Genomic DNA, 27,494 nt, shown 5'->3' on the forward strand with positions numbered 1-27,494 from the left:
TCGATGCAGGGCTCCCGGCCAGTCCCACTCTCAACTCCATTCATGGCTTCCCATTCTCAGAGCTTTCGCGCCTCTCTCCTTGCCATGCCGACTGGGATGCAGCAGCGGCTGCAGGAAATTCAAATCGCAGCTTCCAGTGGCACAGGGTCCACCTTCCGCATTGAGACCTTATCTGTTCCTGTTATATCACTGGTATTGTGTTTCCAGCTGGTTTCTCTTAGTTTAGTTTGTTCCTGGGTCGGCAAAGTATATCTCCCCCTGCTTAGGACTTCTCGCCCAGCACCATTCCTGGATTTTAAGTGCGGTTTCTCAGAGAGCCTCCGAAGCTGCTGCTATCTATCCGCCATGTTCTCCCAGAAGCACAAATACATTTTACCAGAACCCGGACTCTGCGTCTGCCAGAGGGTCGCCGGCACCCAGGCCCACAGAGGAAACTGCAGCCCTGGGTCTCTCGCCGCTGGATGCCGCCGAGCTTCCTCATCTCAGTACCTTTAACTCAATTATATCCATCTAGCCTCTTTTGCCATGTAGCACAAAGTGTTCACTGCTTTCGGGGATGAGGGTATGGAATTGCTTGCAGTGGAGGAGTCTGTTACTCAGCCTACCACACCTATTACCACAAGTTTCATTTCTTAGCTTCTTTGAGGGGAAAAATTAACGATACAGTTTTTCATCTCAGTTACCGTTTCCCATCAAACAGTTAAATGTCACTATATTCTCAGCCTCAGAAAGCTCATGTGATCTTATGTTGGGGATCTTTTTCTTTGAGCTTCTAAACTACTTCAAGTTACAATGAAGCTGGTCCACAGTGAGCTGTCCTGTGTGCTCTGGTAGCCATCACTGGTTTCTGCATGAACTTTTTATCTCAAACTTGACATAAAGTGATTGAGTGTATTCCAGATCATCCATGTGGTCTAAGAATAATTTTTCTATGCTTCTTTTTCCTCTTGTATTGAAAGTGTGATGTCTACTTCATTTCTAAGAGAAAGAAAGGCAGTTTGGCTATGCAACCATCCTCCTTCCTCTGTCTCCACAACACACACAATTATGAATGATCATTTGAATTATGAATATTTCCTAACATACCAGTTGGTTCTAACTATAAGCTTATGTTTCTTTTTTGGTGGTGATACTAAGGATCAGATTTGGATCTACACATGCCAAGCACATACTCTACCACCGAGCTACACTTCCAGTCCCCTAGACTTACCATTTTTGATGATGATGAATTCCTTTCTAAAGTCTGTTTACTTTTATATGATTACTATTTGACAGTACCCAGTGTGATCCAATATGGATAAACTTATTTGATTCTCACAACTTTTTAAGGCTGGTAAAACAGAGATAGCTGTCAGCTTTTTGAAAATGAAGCCAATGAAGTTAGCTCCCTTTGAGGTCACTGCTCAGGCCACTTCTGTAGCAACCAAATTAAAAGATTCTGCATCAAAGTTTTGTATACAAGAATTCATTGAATGGTTGAACATTTTATATCTTTCCTAATCAAATTTCTATCATGAACTTTTTTAAAATTAAATTTATTGGTACATTTTAGATATACATAAAAATCACATTCATTATAGGAAATTTGTACCTGTACATCATATAGCAGTTATTTTTTGTTTGTTTGTTTTTGTTTTTTGGTCATTCTCCTATGTACCTTTCAACCCCTCTTCCCCTCCTTATTTACAAAAGCTTTGTGTCCATTTTTTTTTAAAATCAGGGTCAGGCTATGTAGCCCAGACTGGCCTTGAACTCACAGTGATCCTCCTGCCTCAGCCTCCCAAGTGCTGGGCTCACAAGCGTGCACACCACCATACCTAGCTGATGAGTTTTTCCTCAAGGTGAAGCTCATACTAAATTATGCTTCTTCCTCTAGCCCAAGTGAAAGCCTCTTCCTTCCCTCCAAGGGCTGGGTGGAGGAGGCTTTCTGAGCTCACTTAAAATGCTGCTTTGTCTCGTTGACACTCTAAACCACTCTGGACAGATGTAAGAATCAGTCCTGCCCTTGAAGCTCCAGGTTACGCATCATGTGGACCCCATCTCCAGCTCCTTTGAGCTCTAGACTTGAGCCTATTTTGCTCAATTTATCACTTCATGTTGCTCCTTCTGGCGTCAGACCAAGGGACTACATCTCCTTTGTCTATTTCAATTTTACAACCACTTCCTCTCCACCTGTCCCAGGAATAGCTCTTCACAGGCAGAAGACAGGGATTCCTGAGGCCTTTCTCAAATGCCTTTCTCCAGGGTAAACCAAGGCAGGGTTGGTGGTGCTTTCTGTCCTACAGAAGGAAGGTGTGGCGGAAGGGCGGCAGCACTGACCCAGGGAGGGCAGGGGACCGCCCTGGCTGAGGCAGGCCTGTGGCAGATGTCTCCTTCCTGTTCTTTGAGATGTTGCCAGAGTCCAAGACTTTGAAGAAAGAACCAGAGGGAAAAAACTCTCCTAAGTCCCTGGACTTAGGAAGCTCTATGTAAAGCTTAGGTACCTTTGAAAAGCAGTCACCTTTCTTTATGGTGGGGGATAAAGATGCCTGGCCTCGGAGCTGGGACACTCTTTGCCCCAGGAGTCACAGCCAGTCAGGTTGACAGCCTTAGTTTCCCAGCCTTCCTGCACTGCTCCTTCAGCAAGGTCAGGTGACAGAGTGGCCCCTGTGACTGGCTGGTCCGAAGTCTCTTGTGGCATCCTGTCTCCGACCTCATTTTCCCCACATTGGTTATTCCAGTGCTAATATAATTTCCTGATCTACGGAAGCAACTCAACTTATTGTTCTTTCTTATATTCTGAGCACTAACTTTATAACTCGGTATGTTCAAAACTATAGAGATGGGAATGATATTGGGAAATTCTGTAGTCTACAGCTTCTAACCAGAAATGTCGCATGTTAGGAAGAGGGAGAATCATCCTGCATTTTCTGTGTGACCCTTCACTGTCTCTGTTCTATCACAACAGTGTGACCCACCTCTTTTCTGACCACTCAAACAAGGCTAAAGCTTTACATAGCTGATAAGGAAGGCAAGCTATTAAATATTTTTGTTTGTTCCAATAAGCTGTTTTCTTGTAAAGCTTGAATAAGACTAAATATTGCTGTGGGAATAGCATTAGAAGTAAATTGTGAGCTAAAACAAGACAGTGTTTAAGCCACAAGGGTTCCAGGACTACAGGTACTTTCCTCCAAAACAAGAATCATGAAGTCTTTGAACCACAAGGAATCCTAAAGATCAATGGGTTCCACGCTCTTTTTGGAGAGGAAAATTAACTTGATGAGTAGGTTTACAGGGAAGTTATGATCTCAGCTCAATAATTTACATCTGTGGCTCTAAATCCTTTGAGGACTGAAACCATAAGCTCGATTTCACATTGCTCTTAATTCCTCATGTGACAAAGCTTTTCTGGAAATAGCTTCCATGAGAGAGCATAATATTATGTAGGATAATGTTCTTCAGAACTCTAACAGATAACGGGATCTTTCAGGAACATGCATGACCACACACTCTACTTTTCATGCACTGCCGACCCCAGCTCATGTCTACGTCTCCTGGAAGCAGAGATCATCTCACAGTGCTGGCCCATTTTTATAGAGAGGTAATTCTCATAAAGGTTTTAGGAAATGGTTTGCCCATATGACTTGTTTGAGAGAGTTTCAGCTCTAAAAGTAAATCTCCTTAAACAATAACATAAAAGTACACCACCTGAAATGTGGTTTTAGACAAGTCAGTAATCAGAAGCAAAAAACAAAGTTGGCCACTCTTTGTAAGTCGGAGGAAGCTATCATTTCCCTCAGATCTGAGGGTGGCTATGGGTGCAGATCACTAGGGTAGTCTGTGGGAGACGTGAAGAAGGAGGACAAGGGAGATACTGTTGGTGCTGCAGGCACTGAGGGTGTGAGGAGCTCCAAGGCTTGGGGAAGGGTCAAAGAGGCACACTCCAACTCAAGTTTAGATTGAGCTTCCGGTTCGAGTTGTTGGAAATCTCTGTATATAGCGATCTCCACTTACCTCTTTTCATTGGTGTCTCTCTCTCTCTCCCTCTCTCTCTCTCTCTCTCTCTCTCTCCTTCTCTCTCTCTGTCTCTCTCTCATGCACACACACACACACACACACACACACACAAATTCACTTCATACACAAAAGAGTATTCATACCAAAAGGTGTCCATGAACAACTGATAGATCTTATGCCTAGAAGGTAAACAACTTAATGGCAAATCATCAGAGTTAGGAACTGCAATTCCCAAGCTGCTGTGTCCTTTCTCTTTATTTGAAGTCTCTGGCTGCTTCTGTCCTCCCCAAGCAATTGGTCTTAGTGAAAGGGTCTGTACTTGGTTTCTGCTTGCCGAGGATCTTGTCTCAGGCTTGTTGGGGTCGGGTCCAGGAAGACCTCTGGATTTGCTTTTAAAATGGTCCTTGGATTAGAGGTATTAGGTGTATTTAATGCATCTCAGTCAATGAAACCACACCTTAACACTGGGATTTGTAGCAGCCGTGGTAGTTTATGCCTATAATTTCAGAAAGTGGGGGCAGGAAAATTGCCACAAGTTTAGAGCCAGTCTGGACTACATAGTGAGTTTAAGGCAGTCTGGAATAAAAAGTAAGACACTGTCTCAAAAGAAAGAAAAAAAAACAAGAAAGGAATTTGTGGCTAGAGATTTAAGTCAGCACATTGTGGACAGTTCTCTGGACTTGTTCTCTAACCTCATGGTCAAAAAATTCATCAAGTATTTTCAACTGAATACTGTAACAAAGTCTGCCCTTATGCAGTGTTCTCTGTTGTGGTGAGGGGCAGACAGTAAACCTATAGACATGTCCTGTAACATCCACGGTGAAAAGAGAGGAGGACAATGGTGAGCTATCTTACAGGGTGTTCATAAATGGTTCTCTGTGGAGGTGATATGTAAGCAGAGACCTACCCCAAATGAGAAAGGGAGCCATGTAAGTATGTGAGCTAAGGGTTTTCCAGGAAAACAGAGCAGCAAGTATCAAGGCTTTGAGGGGAAAACAAGTCTAGCAAAGTCATACAGAGCAGGATGGCTGGAATGCCCTGGTAGAGAGAAGAGATGAGGTGGGAGGTGGGTACCGGAAGCCGTCTCCCTCATCTTTGCATCCTCCCAGCCCGGGGCTGCCTCTACCACCCTGTGACCTACTGGGAAGTTGAATCCAAATTTAGTTAGATATTTGGATGTGACTAATGATAGCTTTAAAAAATTACTGCAGCTTTTCAGACTTCTTATCTAAATTCTAACAGAGGCAGAGGAACTAGAAAACTGGGAGACTCAAGACTCTTGGGACTGGTTTGTCCCAGAGCTCTGTCATTTAGCATCCTCTCTCACTAGCCCCAGCAGGACATGACATTTATTGTTTCCATCAAGAGTACAGGAGCTCATGCCACAGCCCCCAGCTCTGGACTGAATGGAGCGGTCGAGGCAGAGGTACCCTCTCAGCTGGGTAATCTCATCCCACTTAACCCAGAGAGCCTGCTTGTTTTTTAAATGTAGTATTTTACAATTATAAAATCCCATGTCTATCTGCATGTGTGTAAAATACAAGCTAAAATGTGAAAACAGTATAGATGGCTTGTACTTAGAAATAGGGAATTAATTACTCTTTCACATCAAAGTTGAAATCTTCACTTAGTGTAAAATAAAGATAATATCCATTATCCTTAAATGGAAATATGACTTCGTCCTAAATAAGCACTAGATTCTATGAAGACTCTATTGTCATGTTTGCTGGATGAGAGGGAGAGGAAGGAGGAGTGGTCCTTAGTTCTTTTTGTAGCTGTTCTATCGATGAACCTTTGTTATTTAGGAACAAATCTCAATCCTTGAAGCTTCTGATTTAGGCATAATTTTGCCTTCTGAAGCCACTCAGGTCAGTCTGTCTGCCCAGCCCACACTGACACACCATTCAGATCTGAAGGCCTCTGAGGTCACGCGGTGCTAAGGCCCCGCGCTCCCTGCAGGGTGCCCTGAGTTCTCACTGGGCATCTGTTCTGCAGGCGTCTGGGCAGTCAGGTGCTCTTTGGATGTTCTTCTCCTCTGGTCCAGTAAATGAGGTGCCAAAGGTTAGAAATGAATGTCCACGTGCTGCCTTGGTGGCCCAGCATTTAAGCTGTCTTCACCATCCTGCTCCTTAGGGATCCCCTCCACGTGCCTCCCTCTTTGTGGGCTCCTTGCTATTGCATTTGCCATTTAGCTGCCTCTCTGCTCACTGTCCTGAAAACATAAACAGACTCAGTATTCAGTACCTAATTTTTTTTATGCTTCATATTGCCTTTGTTCCCCATCTCTAAGCTTTCTCTATGGGCTTGTGTTTTTTTATAAATCTGCTGCATTCAGTACCGTGGTCAATTATCCTGGGTGATTGCTCCTTATTTAAGAATCCCTGTTCTTTTTCATTAAAGATCAGATCAGGAAAGGTCCTTTCATTGGCCAGGTGCACCAGATCTCTACCCCCAGCTTGCCATTTTGCAGTCTGTGCTTAAGACCTGACTCACTGAGGGGCAGGACTTGAGGAGCTGGTGCTCTGTTCCACACCCTCCCCACCAGTAGAAACCTGGCCCTGTTTCCCTCTCAGCCCCTCCGTGGCACCCTGCTAAGTATGAGAGAGCAAGGATTGGGGAGGGGGGTGCCTCTTTACAAATCCTGACCCAATTGAGCTTTCTCTCCCAGTTCCCAGGTTTCTTGGTAACAATTACTCACTTCATCATTCCAGGGTTATAAAATGAGGCTAATGGTCCTTTCTTATTACATCTAGCTGCACTGGGCTTTTAAAAATCCTCCTTTCAGAGTGTCTCCATTATTGGTTGATTTTATTTGCTGCTGCTATAAGTGTGATTTCTTCTTGCTTATTAGACATACACCCTAAAATAGGTTAAGAGTTTCTGTTGCTGCATATTGAAGCATACAGATGAGTGAAAAGTGAGCATTTGAAGAGAAAGTGTGCTCTTCAGATAATAACTTAAAATTCCAGTCAGCAGCCCTTTGGAGATGTAAATTGAGGCAACTTAATGATCTGTAGTTAATAGGGGCTGATGGGCAGATGTGGAACAGCTGGGTTTAGCTTAGCTTTGCTCAGCTCTCCAAATGGCACGTTGCTTACCCCCACAGAGACACAGAATCCTGCTCAGAGTCCAAAGCCACCAACATAAAAATGGTGGTGGCTGTCAGTGGCCTTGTCTCCATGTGCAGTCCAGTCGCTGGCTCCCAGCCAGTAGCTGCTTTGTCCTTGCTGAGCCTGCCCCAAACTGGGTGTCAGCACAGAGCAGAGGACCACTCCAGGAAGTCTGGGATGAAGAGTGCTGGGGCCAACTTCTCCCCCTCCACTTGGGCGAGAAGTGGAATGTTGTCTCTTGGTAGAAAATGTAAATCAAATCTGAGAGCTGCACACTATACTTGCTGTGATGGGCTTATCCCTGGTATATAAAATTGACTCCATTACCAGTTGCTCTGGGTTACCAAATCCAGTTACAATTTCCAGCAGTGTTTCTCTTCCTTCGAAAAGCCTAAATGAAGCCAAGTGCAGTGATACATGCCTATAGCCCCAGCTGGGGGACGGAAGGGAGGAGAAGGGAGGTGCAGAGAAAAAGATCACAAATTCAAGGCCAACCTGGGAAACTCACTGAAAAATCCATCTCTAAAAAAGGGCTGGGAGGTAGCTCAGTGGTAAAGCAACCCTGAATTTGATCTCTAGCGCAACACACACAGCTTGAATGAGTTCAACAATGACAAAACAACAAATAGCCAGATTCAAAAATTTCAAAGGACCTGGATAGACATTTCTTCAACAAAAATGTAAACATGATCAACAGACACATGAAAAGATGTATTACATCTCTCATCATAACAGTCAGAAAGGCTGTTATCAAAAGAGAAATTTACAAGCTAGGCCTGGTGACACACGCCTGTGGTCCTAGCTGCTTCAGAGGCTGAAGCAGGAGAATGCCCTGAACCCAAGAGATTGATAGCCTAGGCAAAACTAAAACAAGAAAAAGAGAAAAAGAAAAAAGGTAGGGGAAAGAGGAAAAGAAGGAGGGAGAGAGAAAATTATAAATGGTGAGGATATGGAGAAACTTGAACTTTTTGCACTGGTGGTGGGAGTTTAAAATGGCACAGAGGTTGTGGAAAGGAATGTAGTTGTTCCTCAAAAAGTTCTAGGTGTCTGCCCAGGAGTTGAAAGCATAGTCTCTATGAAGTGTTTGTACAGCAGTGTTTCTGGCAACACTGTTCCTGGTAGTCAAAAGGCAGAAGCAGCCCAAGTGTCCACAGATGGTGGGTGGGTGTTAACCTGCCTTTAAAAGGAAGGAAATTCTGTATGCTGCTACCTGGGTGACCCTATCAACATTGTGCTAAGTGTAATCAACTGGGCCAGAGAAAGAAAATGCTCTGGGACTGTGCCCGTGTGAGGTATATAGAACAGTAAAGTAGTTCACTGAGACAGGAAGGGGATGGTGGTTGTGAGGAGCTGGAGAATGGGGAGTTGTTTAATAAGAAGAGTTAGTTTTATAAAGAGTTCTGGAGATAGATGGTGGTGACAACTGTACAGCAGGCAAAAATGCTTAGGGCCACAGAAATGATTGTGCTTAAAAATGTTTAAGATGGTATTTAAATTATGTGTAGTTAAGTTATATGTCTTTCAGCACCATTATTTTTTAAAGCATCAGTAAAATACGCCATTTTTTCTTAGCAGCTCAGGCTTTGGAGATGCAGACTAGAAATGGAAAAAAAACAGCAGTGGGAAAATGGATCTTATCTTTGTGTGACACTAACCACAAATATGCTTTTTTTACAGAGTCATTTTTCTCTCAAAAAGGGAGCTGCAGCCTTGGGGATTGGAACAGACAGCGTGATTCTGATTAAGTGTGATGAGAGGTGAGCATGAATATTGAGCCTTGGTGTTAGCAATTTGCAGATTGACACAAAGACCTCCTGGTCTGCGGCTGGGTGCCTATGGGGGCAGCTACCGGGCCTCCATGGCAGCTGGGCAGTTTGCTGGTTCTTTCCAGCTGGGCTCTTGCTTATAGTCCCCAGATGTTTCGCAATGCCATGGTGCCTTTCGCAGCCCATGACTCAATTGGAACCCTTGTTAAATGAGTCAAAATAGTCTTCACCAAGATGGTGCCCAAGGACAGGTATCACTTGGGCGCTTTAGCTGGAGCCTGGTTTATGAGGAATCATCACTTTCGGCCCCTCGATGGTCACTTGATGGATAACAGAATGGGGCCAGCTTAGTGAGCAGGAAGTAACTAATACCCTAGCCATTCAGCAACTCTGCAGGAACCAAAGCACTCTGTGGAGAAAACCCTCCTCCCAGTTGGCAGCTGAATGCCCTAGGTATGTGGAGATTAGAGTGTCGTGCAAGGTGGTGGAGGTTTACACTGTGTTCAGGCATGTGGAGCATTACTGGCCTATAGACTGAAAGTAAAAAATTAGACTGTCTTTAAAGGGGTAAAGAAGAACTTTTACTGGATTAAAAAGAAGCCACTCAATTAACCATTAGGTATTCCTCTTTGTTCATTAGACAGCAGGGTACCAATGTCACTAGATTCTAGCGAAGCATGGGACATCATTCCAGTTCCCTGGCAGCATCTGAGCTAGATGGGACCATGTTAGTAGCATCAGAAGGAGATAAATGTATGGCTCAATTCTGTGGTGCAAAGACCACCATCTATATACCGGTAAGGCAGGGGAACATGCGACAGGTAGAACCAAAACTAGGTTTTCAAACTGGGGAGGAGTCGGGTGAGTGGAAGGAAAGGCAGGAGCAGTAGAAATGTGTTGAGGACCACAGGCGAAGCCACAGAAGGAGGTGGGATGCGTGCCTTGTGGGGCTGGAGCAGAGGGCCTAACCAGAGCTGGAGGAAGTAGAAAGGCGTGGCAAGCACAGTGGCCTGGTGGGCCCAACTCAACAGATTCAGAAGCACGTTAGCCTCTTGGCGGTGAAGTTAGAGAGGACCGTTGCTTTTTAGTTTACACCTTTATATATTGCCTGATTTTGTATGTTAGCAATGAGTACATATGTTTACAATTAGAAAAACAGATACTTTAATCCTTTGGGGTTAGGGTAGCTAAACTTAGCGTTGGATCTTGATAGATCTGAAAGCATCTTTAACCAAGCAGAACATGACTGAAGTTACCCCATAAGAAGCAAGGTGAGGGAAGGGTCTCTGGTCATTAGGCCAGGTGACCGGCTTTAGCAGTAAGGTGGGCATGAAATGATGAACCATTGGAGCAAAACTAAGACATCAGGCAAAAGGAACCGTCTCACTGTGTAAGATTACCAGGGTAATCAGTACAACGTCCTTAACTGAGATTGAGGAGAAACTGGCCAAAAAAATTGCTAACTTTATTTTTATCCTCTTTATTTTATTGATGGAAAAAAGCCTTTAATCAATTGTTAAAAAGAAAGCAAGGGAAAAGATAAAAACAAAGAGTTTAGATGACTTTGCATCTGTTAATCTATAGCCGTAGGAAGTGAGAAGCCTAGAACTCAGGAAAGAGCCACTAACATAGAGCCCGGCCCTCGGGCCTCATTGGTCTTCTCTCTACCCTGAACAGTAGGTGCTTGCATTCCAGTGGGCCAGTAGGTGAGCAGGAAAAATGGGGCTTTTTCCTTTTATATTCATGAGACTTGTGGAAAAATGTAGGAAGCAAGGAAGCAGAAAAGAAAGAGGAAAGATAAGAAATAAAAGAGCTAAAACTAGGTGACAAAACTGAGAGAATCGTGAAACAAAGCAAAGGAGGGGAAATACACAGGGAATATGGACAAAAGCAGGAAACCAAATGAGGGCTTTCACAGGAGTAACTGACAGTTTTTGTCATCCAAAAGCAGCAACACTTGCCTCCTTGGAAACAATAAAAAATAATAGTTTCACCACTAAACTTTGGAATCTGTTTTTCTAAGCATATAGGTTTGGGCTGGGGATTTAGCTCAGTGGTGTAAGTGCCTGCCTGGCAAGTGTGAGGTTGTGAGTTCAATCCCCAGTACTGCAAAAAAAAAAAAAAAAAAAGTAAACATGCAGGTATGTTCTTTATTTTTTATCTTTTTGTTTTCTCTTTATACATTCATGATTTTATTTCTTTTCCTTACTAGACATGACAACGTATTGTCCTCCATTCTTACAAAAATAAACACACTGAACTGTACTGTCAGAAAGCATCATAGTACTTTATAGAGCTAGCTCTGGAGCTGGACGGTTGACCTCAGCTCCAGCACCAGTTTTAACAAATGCCTCTTTGTGCCTCATTTTCTGTATCTGAAAAAAGAAAAAAAATAATAACGGCACCTCCTTCACAGGATTGTTAAAATGACAAATGTAAAACACTGAAAATGAGGGTCCAGTAACCTTTTAAAAGCCTCTACCAGTTTATTCTCCAAATACTATTGTATCAGAATATGTTGAATATGTTAGTATCTTTATGTAATCTTCCATTCTACATTGATAGTTCATATAATCAGTATGAATTTAAGACACAGTCCTGGTCCTGATAGTTTAGGTCAAATGGAAGTGTCTGGTCAGGAGACAAGGCCAACATCCCAAGGCCAACCCTGTGGCAGTGGCCTTGATTAGGAGCTCAGCGGCAGGCAATGTCACATGCGCTACGAAACTTAGTGTAGCATGAAACAAGTCATCGTGTGTGAAGAAGAAAAGCACGATGATTGGAAAGGCCAGTTTGCTATTGATACTCATTAATTCCTCATCCAGAGGAAGAAACGTGGGAGTTAACCAGATGAAGAGAAAAGGAGGTTTAGGCAGAGGCTGTGGATATAACAAAGAGTGTGGCTTGTTCAGGAAACAGGCTGAGCTGAGATTTTCTGCTGAAGACATGAAACTCTGCTGAAGGGTGTTGAGCAGGGAAGCAGCAGCATAATTTTATATTAGAAAGATCATTTTAAATACAGAGTGATATGTGAATTAGAAACCAGATGTTGGTGGCCACAATAATAATATGGAGAATAGGGCTGGTGTAAGCACCTGCCTGGCAAGTGTGAGATTGTGAGTTTGATCCCCAGTACAAAAATAATAATAATAATAATATGGAGAAAAGATGAAGAATGGTGAGCAAATTTGTGGGAGAGCAGTGGAAATGGAGTGCTGGCTCCATAGGAAGCTGAGAGAAGAGTCATGATGAAGGCCAGCCTCTGGCTTGCCGCCACACTGACACAGTGCTGTTCTCTGCTACGAACCCACCCAGCCTTATGAAGTTGAAGAATTCCAGTATTGAGATGAAGAGCTTGAGATACGCAAGTGAGGGTGGAGAGCGAATGCTGGGAACTGTGAGCCTGGGTTTGAGAAGACGAATGGAAGCCATGCAGAAGTGAGCCCAAGACAGAACACTGAGGAGGAGCCATGTTTGGGGGACAGGACAGGGAGAAGGGGAGGGGTCTGCAAAGGAAGCTGAAAAGCATCAGCCTGAGTTGTTGGAGGAGAAGCAGGAAGTGGGGCCCCAGGGGCTACCATAGGGTTTCTAGAGGGAGGACTGTTAGCAGTGTCAAATGTCAATAAAGGAAATGAAGGCCACCAATCACCCCTTGGCTTCTCTTATAAGAGGGCTGGTGAGGCTAGCAAGGGAAGTTTCAGTGGAAAGGGAGGGCAGAAGCAGTTAGCAGTGGGTTGTTGGGTGAGTCATAGATGCATAAAGGAACAGAAAATACAGGCTCATTTCTGGAAGGTTGAACAGGGAAGGGCAGGAGGTAGAGCAGAAGCCAGAGAGAAATGCTAAATCCAGGGTGGTTTGGGTTTTGTTGATTTTTGCTTTCTTTCTTTCTTTCTTTCTTTCTTTCTTTCTTTCTTTCTTTCTTCCTTTCTTTCTTTGTTATTGACAGGGAGGATGCTGGAGAGGTATGTGAATCCAAGATTTCTTTTTGTGCTTTGGTCATTTTCATTTAATATTTATGTAAATGTTTATTGAACATTTACTCTGTATAAAGATATAGACCATGGCAAACACAAACATTAATGAAGCTCTATTCTTTCTCTCAAAGACACTGTAATCTGGAAATAATATGTAATAATAAATTACTTTTGGTAAATTAGTAAATAAGGTAGCTCAGGAATAGATACAAATAACAATGTAACTTATTTTTTAAGTGTTTTCTTTTAATTGCATACGATTTCAGGGTATGATATTGACCTGGCCTGTGGGTCAATCCGTGGGGTAACCACCTGGGGGAGGAACGGGGATTAACATAGACAGGGCAAGAGACAGAGACAGAGACAAGTTGAGGAAGTCCAATCAAGTTTCGTTTATTGAGGAAGTGATCATAGCTTTTATGGGGCAAGGGTGGGCCATTGGGACAGGAAGAGGCTACGAGGTGATCTCTGATGGGTCATCGTCACATCCGTGTACGTGACATGAGCAGGAGAGGATCATGGTTGATGTAGGCACACTATATGCCCATATAAGGGAGAGGCGGGGAGACAGCAGCGGGGCGGTGGCGTGGCTCCCTACATGATATCACAATTAGACACACATATACAATGTGGAACATTTTTGTTGTTTTGGGGATGAGGGCTAAGAGAGCGGATGGCTGTTTCATTGTGAGGTGAGGGGTGTGTGCAGTAGCTTTCCATGACTATAATGAAATATAGAGTGGGAGCAGCTGGTAGGACCCAGTGGGTCATCTCACAGAGGACAGGAGGTAGACAGAGAGCAAGAAGAAAGGGTCAACGTGCAAAATATTCCCTTCAAAGCTGCACCTTCAGTGTCCAGCTCTCCCCAATTCCTAAAGTGCCTGCTATCTCCCAATGTCTCATCAAATTCTATACCCAGTCCTTTGGATGAGGCAGGAGTCCTGGTGATCTGGTCACCTCTCTAGCTCCCCTCTGCACCCCAGTACCTTGATGCATTGGGGACATACATGTGAGCAACTTGGAGGAACACTCCTGATCCAAACTCTAGCAACGTGCTGGAAAGCAAACATTAATTTTGTGTAAAAAGGAAGTGATACAATGGATTGCTGAGGTCATATGTCCTTTGCTGGGTAGCTTACTCTTTTTTTTACTGACACATAATATTTGCACACATTTATGGGGAACAGAGAATAATTGGAATGGAGGCTTTCAAGCTAGTGTTCTATAGCATAGTAGAGCTCCTTATTCTTTTGGCAAAAATGAGTAGGAGCTTTTCCTGGGGAGTCATAATTCTATCTGAAATTATCTCACAGTATAAAACTGCGAGGAAACAAGGGAAGGAAAGGCAGGAGTGTGATGGAGAGCAGCATGGAGGTGGGCATGCAGACCCTGCTTAGCCGGCTTTGACAGCTGCCACTGGGTTTCATGCCAAACAGCCTCAGAGTCGTAAAGACTCTTAGATGGTGGCTTATTGACCCCTCTTTTTATTTTGAATTTTAAATATAATCCCAAACAAAGAAAAATGGCAAAAATAGTAACAAGAACTCCTATACTCTGTACCCAGGTTCACCAACTATGACCATTCAAACACATTTCCTTTATCTCTGTCTCCATATGTAGGTGTGTTAAATGAAATGATTCACTATTACATTTGCACTGTAATAAGTATTTTGTTTATTGTTTATATATAACATTTTTGTGATCAAATGAGAGTTCCTTGCAGGCAATATGCTCTGTTACTCTTCATTCCTCAGTGTGTATTTAAGAATGAAGATGTCCACTGATGTGATCACAGGACAGTCACCAAAACCAGGAAATTGTCACCGACACTACTGATACTAGATCTGCATCCTTTATTTAGATCTCATCAGTTGTCTCACTGAAGTCCTTCCTACCTACTTGTTTTTGATGTCTAGGATCACATGGCCATTTGTTGTGTGTCTCTTTAGTGTCCTTTACCTGGGAGCATTTGCCTAGCCTTCCTTTGTCTTTTATGACAATGAAATCTGCAGAGATCTGCAGAGACTTGTAGTTAAGCTGGATTGTCTGATGTTTCCTCATGCTTAGATTCAAGATGCATCTACGGAAGGACTTTTGAGGAGGTGATGCTTATTTTTCTTCCCTGCATTTCTTAGTTTTGTTCCATTGTCAGTAATGTTGACTTTGACCATCTGGTAAGGTGCTGTCTGCCAGGTTTTGCCACTATAAAATGACTACTTTCTCCTCTGCAGTTACCAAGCATCTAGGATGCTTCTGAGACCATATGAATGCCCTGTTTTTCCTGACATTTTCATCCACTAGTTTAGTATCCATTTAGGATTCCTGTCTGAATTATTGTTTTGATGTCTGCAAAATAGTGATTTTTTAACTCTATTCTTTCTCTATTTATTCCTTCATTCTCTCTCTCTCTCTCTCTCTCTCTCTCTCTCTCTCTCTGTCTCTCTGTCTGTCTGTCTGTCTCTCTCTCTTTCACATTTGAATACTCAAGGGCACTATTAGAAATTAATTCCCTCTAGCACTCTCTCCTACTCTCTCCCCTCTTCCATTTCTCCATTTCCTTCTACTTCCTCCAGGGTTCCCTTTACATTATCTAAATTGCTAGTAATTTTCTGGAACCTTTCAGAAAATAAGTCTACCTAAAACATATGACAGCTGACTGGCAAAGGACCAAAAGAATACTGGCCATCCTAGCTCCAGGTTGCAAGAATTCGGCTAGCCATTGCGATTAATGATTTTATACCACAAATTAATTGCTAGTGCTTTTGTATCCATTTTAGCCTTTTAAAAAACATGTCACTCTAGCTTTATAAATTATAGTTACATTACAGTTCCTTCTGCTTGTTAAGTACTTTACTTCATCATACAATTGATTTAAGCAATTGAAGGTATAAATAATCTGAGGTCATTATACTCTTTTTATTACCTTAGCTGAATTGTGGCTTTGCCTGAGGTGGTTAGGGATGCTAATTAACTCTTTCAGGTCTTTGGGGAGCTACTAGGAAAGGCTTTGCAGAGACACTGAATCAGTTATTATGGAGCAGGGCCCCCAGAGAGTTCAGGGGTACCAGTATGTTTGCTTCCTTACATCCAACATGCTGAAAGATTATAAAATAATAATACCCGTAGCTGATACTCACTGAATATGTTCACTGTGCGAGGCACAGTCCTAAACAGCTTACACAATTGATCTAATTCATCTGATGAGACACACAAAATTGTGCATTCCTTACATTTGATGGTAGTGACACAGCTTATGAAGTGTTGCCATAGACAAAAAAGTTTTAAACAGTTGACAAGTTTTTCTTTCTCCTAGCACTGCATGTGTGATGTGTCCATGGTCACTGGGCTGACACATAAAGATTCAAGGTTTGGATTCAAAAGAGGGCTCCTAATGCTCACCAGTTAAACAGGATCCCTTCTCCTTTTTTTCCATGTTTTTTAACTATGAGGAGATATACACAAACTGTACTATGTTAACTGTTTTAAGTGTACATTACAGTGGTATAAAGTACTCTTGTTGTTGTACAACAATCACACAATGGTTGAATCACCCTGTGCTGAACTGAAACTCTTTCCATTAAACAGCCACTCCCCAACCCTCCCCACCCCAACCTCAGCACCTGGAAACCACCATTGAACATTGTGCCTTTATGTACTTGGTTATTATAGGTTCCTCATTTGTGTACCCATAATGATATAATATTGCCTTGTGACTATGTTTCACTTAGCATAATGTCCCCAAGGTTCAGCCATGCTAAGGCTGAGTAATGCTTCACTGTGCATATACAGAACACATTCGATTTATTCATCTATCTGAAAACCCACCTGTGGGTTATCATGACGAATGCGCTATGAATGTGGGCATACCATTGCCTTTTTGAGATGCTGCTGTTTTGGGTAGGCACTTAAAAGTGGAATTGTTAGATTACATACTAATTCTACTCAATTCTATTTTCAGTTTTTCAGGGAATAGCCTTACTGCTTTCCATGACAGCTATGTCGTGTTGTATTTCCACAGCAGTGCACAAATTTTAGCTTGTTCATATCAATGCTTATTATTTTCTGATTTTTGTGTATTTGAAAGTAATCATAATGCATGTGGTATCTTATTATAGTTTTGAGTTGCATTTCTCTAATAATGAAGTTGTTTTCATTTGCTTATTGACTGTTTATAAGTCTTCTTTTAAAAAAAATGTCTGTTTAAGTAAGCATTTGCTTACTTTGAATTAGGTTGTTTTGTTGTTGTTTGGGGAGTTTTCTCTGTATTTTGATGAGTAATCCTTTAGATGTATGATTTGTAAATATTTTTTCCTGTTCTGTAGGTTACTTGTTGATAATATCTTTTGATGCAAAAAAATTTTAATTTTCATGAAACCAAATTTGCCTATTTTTATTCCTTGTTGTTGCTACCATGCCTTTGTGTCATATTCAAGAAATAACTGTCAAATCCATTGTCATGAAGGTTTTGCCCTGTGTTTTCTCCTAAGCATTTTATAGTCTTATCTCTTACTTTCACGTCTCTGACCTATTTTGAGTTAATTCATATGATGGCTCCTTTTTAAAGCAACAGCAAATCTGTTGTTAACTATTTAAGTTGCTTTAAGTTTTCATTATTTAAAAAGTGCTACTACAAACATTATTGTTTAAATATTTGTTTATGTCCTTATTTTATTTTCTTAAATTCTTGAAAGTAGAACTTTTGAGCTCAAGACTATATCTATGCTAAGAGTCATAATATTTGCTGTTAAGTTGTCCTTCAGAAGAGAATTGACCACATTTTCTTGCCCCAAACAGTGTACATGGGTCCCTGCTCACACATCTTCCTTCATCAGAGGAGTTAGAACCTTAGGTGACCTGTATCATTTTGATGGATGAAGCCTGTTTTATGTTCTCATTTTGAGTGTTTGAAGCTTGTAGTTAAAGTTCAAAAAGGAAAAGAAAATAAAGGCTTCTTTTGTCATGCATATTTCAAATGCTTCCCCAAAGTGTCTCATCTGATTCTTAATTTCATTTGTGGTATTTTTCCGTGGTCAGTGTGTTCATCGGTGATTCATTTTTACCCTTAGTGTCTTCTTTAGAAAATCTTTCCCATTCTTAGTACATGTTAATATTCCTTTGTTTTTCCTTAGAATTTTTATGTTATTATTTAAATGATAAACCTACTAGACCTCTTTTGGTTTAAGGTGCTTGGGAAATCTGTAATTTTTTTTCCCAAATATTGTTCCAATTTCAGATCTAAAAATGTCACTGATCTATAAAAAAATCTATAAACAATGTACATAATAATCTAATAATACTAATAATAATCTAATAATACTTAATTCTTAGGAATTTCAGTTTGGCTTCACTGATTCTATATTACCATACTTTTTAATCACTTTTAGAATATTTTACTATTTAACAGAAAGTAATCTTTCCCCTGACCATTTTTTAAACTAATATTTTTTCCTGTAGTTGTACATTAGACTTACTTTCCCAGACTCTCTGCCCTAAAGATCCCATTGGAATTGCTTTAAATTTAGATATTGTATGTTTACACTGTTGAGTTTTGTCATAAAAAATCTTGATGTGTTTCTCCATTTATCCAAATCTCTTATGTGTCTTTTCACAAAGATTTGCTTTTTGCTTCTTCTAGCTTTTATACATCTTGTTAAGTTTATTTCTAATTACTTAACTTTTTCTTAGCAGTATTAAATTTATCTCTTTATTATATTTCCTACTAATCATTGTTGGAATGTAAGCAACCTCTTGATTTTTAAATTATTTTAGACATGATAAATTTAGTTCTTTCCCTTATAGTTTAGATACTGTGTCAGTTGGCTTTCCATTGTTGTGACAAAATATGTAACAAAATCAGTTTAAAAGAGGAAGGATTTATTTTGCCTCATGATTTCAGAGGTTTCAATCCATGATCAGGGGGCTCCACTGTTTCTGGGCCTATAGTGAGGCAGAAACATCATGGCAGGGAGTGCATGTGGAGCAAAAGCTGTTAAACCTCTTGGCAGCCAAAAAGCACAAGAGAACTCTCTTGTATAACAGAGCCCCTCCTGCAAAACCTGTTAAATGTTATTCCATAAATGAGTTAGTCCACTGGTACCATCAGAGTGTTTATGATCTAACCACCCCAACTGCCTCCTCTCTGAACACAGATGCACCAGGTACTGAGCTTTCATCTCACAAGCCTTTGAGGGACTTTTAAGATCTAAACCAGAACAGATACTGATTATTATCTTATCTGTCTTCCAAAAGTTGTAGTTTTTCTTAGTTCATTTATTGGTTAAAATTTTAGGAATATTATTTTTATCCAGCTTTGCTGAGTTATAGTTGACAAAACAGTATATATTTAAGGTAAACAGCACAATGTTTTAATTTGTGTGTACACTGTTAACTATCACAGGCTAATTAACATATGCATCACCTCATACTGTCAACCTTTGGGGGAGGACACTTAAGAGTTACTCTCTTAGCAAATTTCACGTATAGAGTACATTAACTGTGGTCACTCTACTGTACATTAAGTCTCCAGGGATTATTTTGTCACTGAAAGTTTGTACCATTTGACCAATATCTTCCCATCTCTCCCATCCTTCCTCTACACCCTTCTACCGGATCACTGTTGTACTATTTCCATGAATTGAACTGTTCGTGAGGTGTTTGTCTTTCTGTGCTTGGCTTATGGCATTTCACATCATGGCTTCCACATTCATCCTTGTCACAATTGGAGGATTTCCTTTTTTTTTGAGGCTGAAAAGTAATTTATCTGTGTGTGTGTGTGTGTGTGTGTGTGTGTGTGTGTGTGTGTGTGAGAGAGAGAGAGAGAGAGAGAGAGAGAGGGAGAGAGAGTCTGTGTGTCTACATTTCCTTTATCTTCTCACACAGACAAACATTTAGGTTGCTTCCATATCTTGACTATTATTAGTAAGGTTGTTGTAAACTTGGAGGTACCAATGTCTTTCTAAAATACTAATGTTTTTATTTCCTCTGGATATCTCTGCAAAAGTAGGACTTCTGTATTGTGTAATAGGTGTATTTTTTATTTCTTAAGGAATTTCTGCACTGTTTTCTATAGCAGCTGTGCCAATTTATATTCCTGCTAACAATGTAAGAATTTCCTTTTCTCCACATGCTTGTCCAATACTTGTTATCCTTTGATATTTTTTGATAACAATTATGAGGTTATTTCTCATTGTGGTTTTCATTTGCATTTCCCTGCTGGTTAGTGGTGATGAGTACCTTTTCATATACCTATTGGGATAGTTCTGTGACTTCTTAGGATAATGACTATTCAGGTTCTTTGCCCATTTTTTCAGTCAGGTTGTTTTTGTTGTTTGTTTTGTGCATGTTTTTTACCAGTAAGGTGGAATTCCTTTTATATTTTAGATATTAACTCCTTATCTGATATTTGGTTGCAAAAATTTTCTCACATGTCATAGATCACTTTTTCATTTAGGTAACTGATTGTTTCCCTTGCTGTGCAGAAACATTTTAGCTAGAAATGGCCCCTTTTGTGCTGTGTTCTCTTTCTCTCTCTGTCTCTCTGTCTCTCTGTCTCTCTGTCTCTCTGTCTCTCTGTCTCTCTCTCTCTCTCTCTCTCTCTCTCTCTCTCTCTCTCTGTCTCTCTCTCTATCTATCTATCTCTGTATGTGTGTGTTCCTAGAGGTTGAACCTTTGTCCTGAGCTACAGTCCCAGACTACTTTTTTTTTTCTTTTAAGATAGGGTCTTCCTAATTTGCTGCGTTGATGCAGATTGACTTAGACATACAGTCCTTCTGCCTCAGCTTCCCCGAGTGCTGAGATTACAGAAACAGAGGCAACCATGCCTGATTATACTTGTTAGTTTCTGTTGCCTGTGCTTTAGGTGACAAATCCAAAAAATCATTGCCACCATCAATTCATGGACTTTCTCTCATGTTTTCTTCTAGGAATTCTACAGTTTTAGTTTTGATGCTTAAGTCTCCAATCTGTTTGGAGTTGATTTTTGTGTACAGTATAAATACCTAATACCATGTTTTACATGTAGATGCTCAGTTTTCTAAGTGTCATTTCTTAAAGAGACTATTTTTTCCCATTGTGCCCTCTAGGCATCGTTAGCAACAATTAGTTGACCATGTAAGAGTGAATTTATTTCTAAGCTTCCCATTTTATTCCACTGGTTTGTGTCTATTTTAGTGCCAGTACCATAGTTTTTTTTTTATTACTATAGCTTTGTAATTTAATTTGAAATCAGGAAGTGTGAGAGTTCCAACTTTATTCTTCTTGTTCAAGATGGCTTTACTTATTCATTATTTTTATGTTCCCATACACATTTCCCAATTGTTCTCTTCCTTGCTATGAAAACGCCTTTAGAATTTTGATATAGATTTCATTAGATTTGTAGACTCAGAAATGCAGAAGTTTTGACAATACTGACTCTCCCTATCCATGAACACAGAATATCTTTCCATTATTAATATCTTCTTTAAATTTTTCATCAACACTTTATAATTTTAAGTATGCAGTTCTTTAACATCCTAGTTAAATTTATCCTTAAGTATTTTAATCTTTTCTATGCTATTATATTATTGATTTCTTTTTTTGGAAAGTTTTTTGTTTTTGTTTTGTTTTGTCTTTTTGAGCCAGAATTTCACTACATCATTCAGGCTGGTTTGAATTCACTTTATATCCTAATCTGGCCTTGAATTCACAGTGTCCCTCTTACCTCACGGACAGTTCATTTTAATATGTTATAAAGCACCTGAATTTTTATGTGTTAAGCATCCTGCAACTTTATCATGTTTGTTTATTTTTTCTGAATGACTTTTTAGTGGAGACTTTAAGGGTTTTTCTTTTTATATAAGATCAGATAATCTGAAAACAGAGACAATTTAACTTCTTCCTATTTGATGAGGGTACTTTTACTTATTTATTTTTCTCAGCTAATTTATTTGGCCAGGACTTCTAGTATTATGCTGAACAGAAATAGCAAGAAATGGCATTCCCATATTGTTGCTGATCTTGGGGAAAGGCTTTTGGTTTTTAGAGTATGCTGTGTAGTTGTGAGCGTTTCATATAATGGCCTTTATGTGTTGAGGTATATTCTTTCTATACTAGTTTGTTGAGAATTTTTTTATCATGAAATATATTGAATCTTACTAAATCCTTTTTAAGCATATATCAAAATGGTCATATGGGTTTTTTTTATCTTTAACTAGATTAGTGTAGTGTATCACATTTATTGATTTATTGATTGTTTGTGTTAAGCCCTTGTTGTCTCCCAAGGATAAATCCTGCTTCATTTAAAATATGATCCTTCTAAACCACTGTTAAATTTGGCATGCTGGTATGTTATTGAAAGTTTTTACAGGAATATCAGCCTGTGATTTCCTTTTTCTGTAGTCTCCTGGCTTTGATTTCAGGGTAATTCTTGGCTATGTAGAATGAGTTTAGAAGTGTTCCTTCTTCTTCAATGATGTGAAAGAATTTGTGAATGATTACTAATAATCCTTCTCTAAATGTCTGGTAAAATTGACTAGTGAAGTCATAGATCCTGGGCTTTTTTTGATGAAAGTTTATTTGCTTATTTGTTTCTGATTGCTGATTCAATCTCCTTACCCATTAATGTTTGGTTTTCTGTATTTTAAAGAATTATCCTGTTTCTAAGTTTAATTGAAATATATCTAGGATTTTGTACTTGACTCACGTTTTGAAGTAGGTGTTTCTTGGTTGTGTTAAAGAAGTGCTCACTTTTTCTTATTGTACCAAGAACTATTTCTTCTTTTTTTTCTCACCTTTTATGCTCTTCTATCTTTCCTTTATCCTCTCCTCCTCTTATAATAATTGTCATAAAATGTTTTTTTAATAAATTGAGATAATAGTGTGATTTTCTCACTCTGCTCTATCAAAGAATGAATTGACTAGAAAGATTTCCTAATAGTGTATACATTTTCCTTCTTGCAACAAATTCTATGCGGCCATATGTTAGCCTTTACTTTCCTTCTGTATTATATTTTCTAATGTTAGATTCAGAAGCTATATTTGTAAGGTTCATCTGTAGGTTTTACTGGGATATATTTCATAGATTTGGCTTTCAGAGTCAGCTGGATTGAAAAAACAAATTCTTCAGCTTTAGTAGTAGACATTAAAATTCACTGCTAAAACATCTGAGGCTGTCACTTTGAAGAGTAGGTTTTGTTTGTTTCTTGGTAAATTTCCTCCCATATATACTTGTTAGTATTTTTTTCAATTTTTCAATATTCTTGAATCAATTCTTGAAATTTATGGTTTCCTTGATAAAAAGTATATATTTCCTCAAAATTTTTAAGATTAGCATAATATTTTACCTAGAATTCTTTCATAATATTAAATTTTTTATCCATAATCTCTTCACATTTTAAGTCTCTCATTTTCTCTCTTTTCACTAGACTAAATCACATTTATGTACCCATTGATCTTCCCATTGTCTCACCTTTTGAATTTATTATTTAATTCTACTTTATTAAGTTTTCTAATTCACTGAAAAACTCCTTCCTTCTTTTTGTCTATATTGTTTCATATTGTCTCTACCTACATTGTTTCCTTAGCTTCTTGGATTAAACTTTATTTTTATTTTCTGTTTAATTTCAAAAGCATTTAGAGGTATGCATTTTCCTCTGATAATATTTTAGGATGCTTTCAAAGTTTTATATGTAATATCTTCACATCATTAGTTTTTAATGTTCTATAATTGTCATTTTATTTTTCCTGACCTCAAAAGTTAGGAGATAAATAGGAAGTGGGGAAAAATCTTAAAAATGTCCCCAAATTACATATTCTATCATTTTAAAAACAGTTTCAATATATATGCTAATTTTCTTGATTTATAATAGTTATCTTAGTTCATCGGAAAGAATGTTTGTATTATTACCTGGTTTTTTTTTTTTTTTTTTGTAAGAATCTTTGTGGTTTGTCTTGGACTAACTACTCTGAAGGTAATGATACACAGTGTGATTACTGTTGTTACTCTTATTATTTGATTATGAAATTTTGCTTTACTTTGCATAAAGTCAAAAGAAAAAAGTTATTTAGAGTAGCCAAGAATGGTTTCTCGTCTGGCAAGTGAAATTCTTGTCAGAATCTTTTCTTTGTCTCTGGAAACACTTTCATGGATGAGAGACAAGATTTTGGAGAGTAGGGAAGTGATCTGAGCTCAGCATACTTTCTCACCCATACAAACATTTTCCCTCATCAGCTACTACTTCGTTAGCTCTAATACTATCCCCTCATTGACACAAATAGGAAGTTTCTTATTAAAAAAGAGATGGTAGCTCCTTAACCACCATGACTGGAGTCCCCCAGTGCACCTGGCTTGTGTTGTACAGTGAGGATATGTGTGGGAACCCCTTGGAAGAAGGTCACAGAAAGGATAAATTGTACTAGAATATATATAGCAATCACCAAAAATACCTTGATCCCATAATCTGCTCATAATGCTAATCAGTCCCACTGTGCATATTGAAAATCAAATCTTAAAAGAGAAAAATATGGATAATTATTACTGTTAAAATTTTCCCCACATCAAATTATGTATCAAAGGGACTAAGAAAGTTCTCTGAAAGTTTGGTAAAACTCTTTTTTTTTTTTTAATTTATTTAAAGAAAAGGAAACGAAAAAAAAAATACATGGAGATTAAAAAAAAAGGGTAGAAATAATACTTAATTACAGACAAACAAAAGGTAAGAAATTGCCAGTTGATAAGTTACAAATTGTCTTCTTCGAAATGGCTGTTCAGGTTATAGAATTAAAGTATTTAGAATGACATTCAAAAAAGTGACCCTACAAACCATTCTGCTCTATGGCCGAACAAAAGCTCCGTAATATGATTATCAGTCCCACCTATTTGTTTTACATCTCTAAGAGGATAAGGTTAACCATATCAAAACAGAACAGAACATTTTTTAAAAAAAAAAAAAAAACAATTTAAAGAAATACAGATTTCAAAGCATAATAATCGAGATCCCAGAAATCCACCAAAAAAACAGAATATTAAAAGCAGCCAGAGAAAAGATGCAGGTTACCTATAACGGGAAATCTATCAAAATAACAGCAGACTTATCAACACAAACTCTTAAGTCAAGAAGGGAGTGGGGAGAAATATTCCAAGTCCTGAAGGAAAAAAATATGCAACCTAAGTTCATATATCCGTCAAAACTCTCTCTAAAAATTAATGAAGAAATAAGGTAAAACTCTTTTCAAAGGAGTTGATTTTAATGCGTAGTACATGCATTCATTAGTATGCGTTTGCAGTCCATACGGTTTACACTCCCTTGTGGAGTTGGTATATGTACAAAATGCATTTTGATTCCTTTTTACACCCCTTCTTCACCTCTCCACCCACTGTGTCTCTTGATCCCCTTCCATATGAGAAAGATCGTCTCCCTATTTCTTATTATCTATCTTTTGTTTTACCTTTTATTTATATTTTTTATTTGTCATATGAGAAACTATGCAATATTTAAGCTTGTGTGTCTGATTTATTTCACTTAATAAGTACTTCTTAAAAGATCTGTTTGTGGGGGCTGGGGATTTAGCTCAGTGGCATAAGCACCTGCCTTGCAAGCAGGCAGTCATGAGTTCAATCCCTGCTATCGATAAAAAGGAAAAAGACAAAAAAAAAATCTGTTTGTTCATTTACTTTTCCGTAGGACAGGCTACCATATTCACAATAGACATGTAAATTTACAGGGAGCTCTTCCTTGAGAGAAACTGGTAATTTTTACTGCCACTCTGCGATTCATCTTTAACAGTTTTCTCTTATAACAGACTGTGCTGTTTCCTATTCGGTGCACATTCTGGGAAATTTGAAAACTCACTTGGGTCCATGAACTCTTCTTGCTGTGACATTCTTGTCAGAGACAGTTTCGCTTAGCATTGACTGGTTTAAAAACAAACACAAGCAAATGGAAGAAAGGGTACCAGGTTACTCAATTCCTGTAGCATTTGAGTGTTACGTTAGGAAGAACCACACTATTGAAAGCTGATAAAGCAGTGTGCTCTAGGATGAGATTACATGTTTTTCTTGTGTTACTAGCTACAGAGGTTAAGGAGCTACTTAATCCAAGTGAGTTTTGGGAAACCAGGTGGAAAATTTGCATATATCACTGCAACTCTAGAACTCAACCTAAAATGTTTCTTTCAAGGTGTTTGTATACCAGGACTAAGAATCTGAGTTTTGCTATTAGACAGCTCAAGACTTGAAATCTGCTTCCTGATAGCTTTCTGATATCCTGCAAGCCATATAATGGTATTCTTGTTGCTAAAATAAAAATGAGAATAATGTGCATTGAGTTTGTACTACATGCCAACCATTTTTTGGTTTTTATGGTAATAGGGATTAAATGCAGATCCTCACACTGAGCTAAATCTCCAGCTTCATGCTGCCCGCCCCCCACCCCCCAGCTTTTTTTACTTTCTATTTTGAGACAGCAAAGTCGCTAAGTTGCCTAGACTGAGCTCTAGCTTATAGTCCTCCTATCTTGACTCCTAAAAGGCTGGAATTACAGGCATGCACCTCCAGGCCCCGTTTAGGCAGAGGTTTATACCACTGTCTTATTTTATCTTCATACAAACTTCATGAGATGAGTACTATTGTCATTTTGTAAGGTAATAAAAGGAAGAACTTAAAAGTCTTCTAGTACATGTCAGTACTGAATCTGGGGCGGGTACTCAGTTATCTGATCTCTGCATTCCAAGCTTTTAGGCTCATTCAGCTGCCTCCTTCACCCTCAGTTTCCTTATCTGCCAGGTAAGTACAGCTCTCCAAGTGTTGCCAGGAGGATCACAGATCCTGTATTAAGCGTTGTGTAATGGCCTCTTTTATTTGATGTTTTAAAGGCTATGGCTAAACAAGATCTCAATGCAGAATCAATTTGTGCAAAGCACACTCCGGGTCAACAGCCCTCCCATGGACTAACGACTAACTTTCCTAAGCACTAACAACTATCTGAGTGCAGTTTTATAAACTGCAAGTGGCTATGTCAGAGTGAAAGACTGGACGCATGCAGGTTAAAGATACATATTTATGCTACAGAAGAGCTTTTAGACCAGAGGTACAGGATACAACAGCTGCCATCCAAAGCCTCCCACGCACTGAGAAGTGCTTGTGTGGAAAAGTCAGATCTAGCCAGACAGCATCTAATCCTCAGAGGAGCCTGCTGGTTGTCACCCAGTGTCTCTTACCCCACGACATATGGGCCAGCAGAGAATGCACAGGGCTACATCTGGACCTCCTCCTGCTGCTCTGTGACCACAATGTCTCTAACCATGGGGCATGTGCAATACACTTAGCTAGTGTGTTACATAGTTCTTCAAATATCTCCCATACTAGCTAAAACTTCCATTTAGAAAGTGATGTTTCTAAACATGTGGACCTGGGTCTACTGCATCAGAATTGCCTAAGTGCTTGCTAGAAATAGACATGTATACACATGCCTACTTAGTAGTGTATTATCTCCCATGTAAGAAGTCAAGACTATTCTGTCTACCTTAGCACACCAGCTCTCAAACAATACTGACACATACTTAAGTATTCAGTAAATATTAGTGGAATGAATTAATTCCTCAACCTGATCTATGAATCAAATTCCCTAAGAATGAGACCCAGAATCTACTTGGCAAACAAATCCTTATGCATA

At 39.4% G+C, this 27,494-nt stretch overlaps 1 protein-coding gene across 1 annotated transcript in view; it reads left to right on the forward strand.

Moving 5' to 3' along the window:
- The window catches only part of Gad2 (glutamate decarboxylase 2), a 76,684-nt gene that overhangs the window by 15,040 nt on the left and 34,150 nt on the right, over window positions 1–27,494 (forward strand). Inside the window, exon 8 of the mRNA XM_003463164.5 lies at window positions 8,784–8,863. Coding sequence (XP_003463212.1) covers window positions 8,784–8,863 — 80 coding nt within the window. The remainder of the gene's footprint in view (window positions 1–8,783; window positions 8,864–27,494) is intronic.

Source organism: Cavia porcellus, unplaced genomic scaffold (genome assembly GCF_034190915.1).
Source record: "Cavia porcellus strain 051 isolate PalLab524CR breed Dunkin Hartley unplaced genomic scaffold, mCavPor4.1 scaffold_27, whole genome shotgun sequence".
NCBI lineage: Eukaryota > Metazoa > Chordata > Mammalia > Rodentia > Caviidae > Cavia > Cavia porcellus.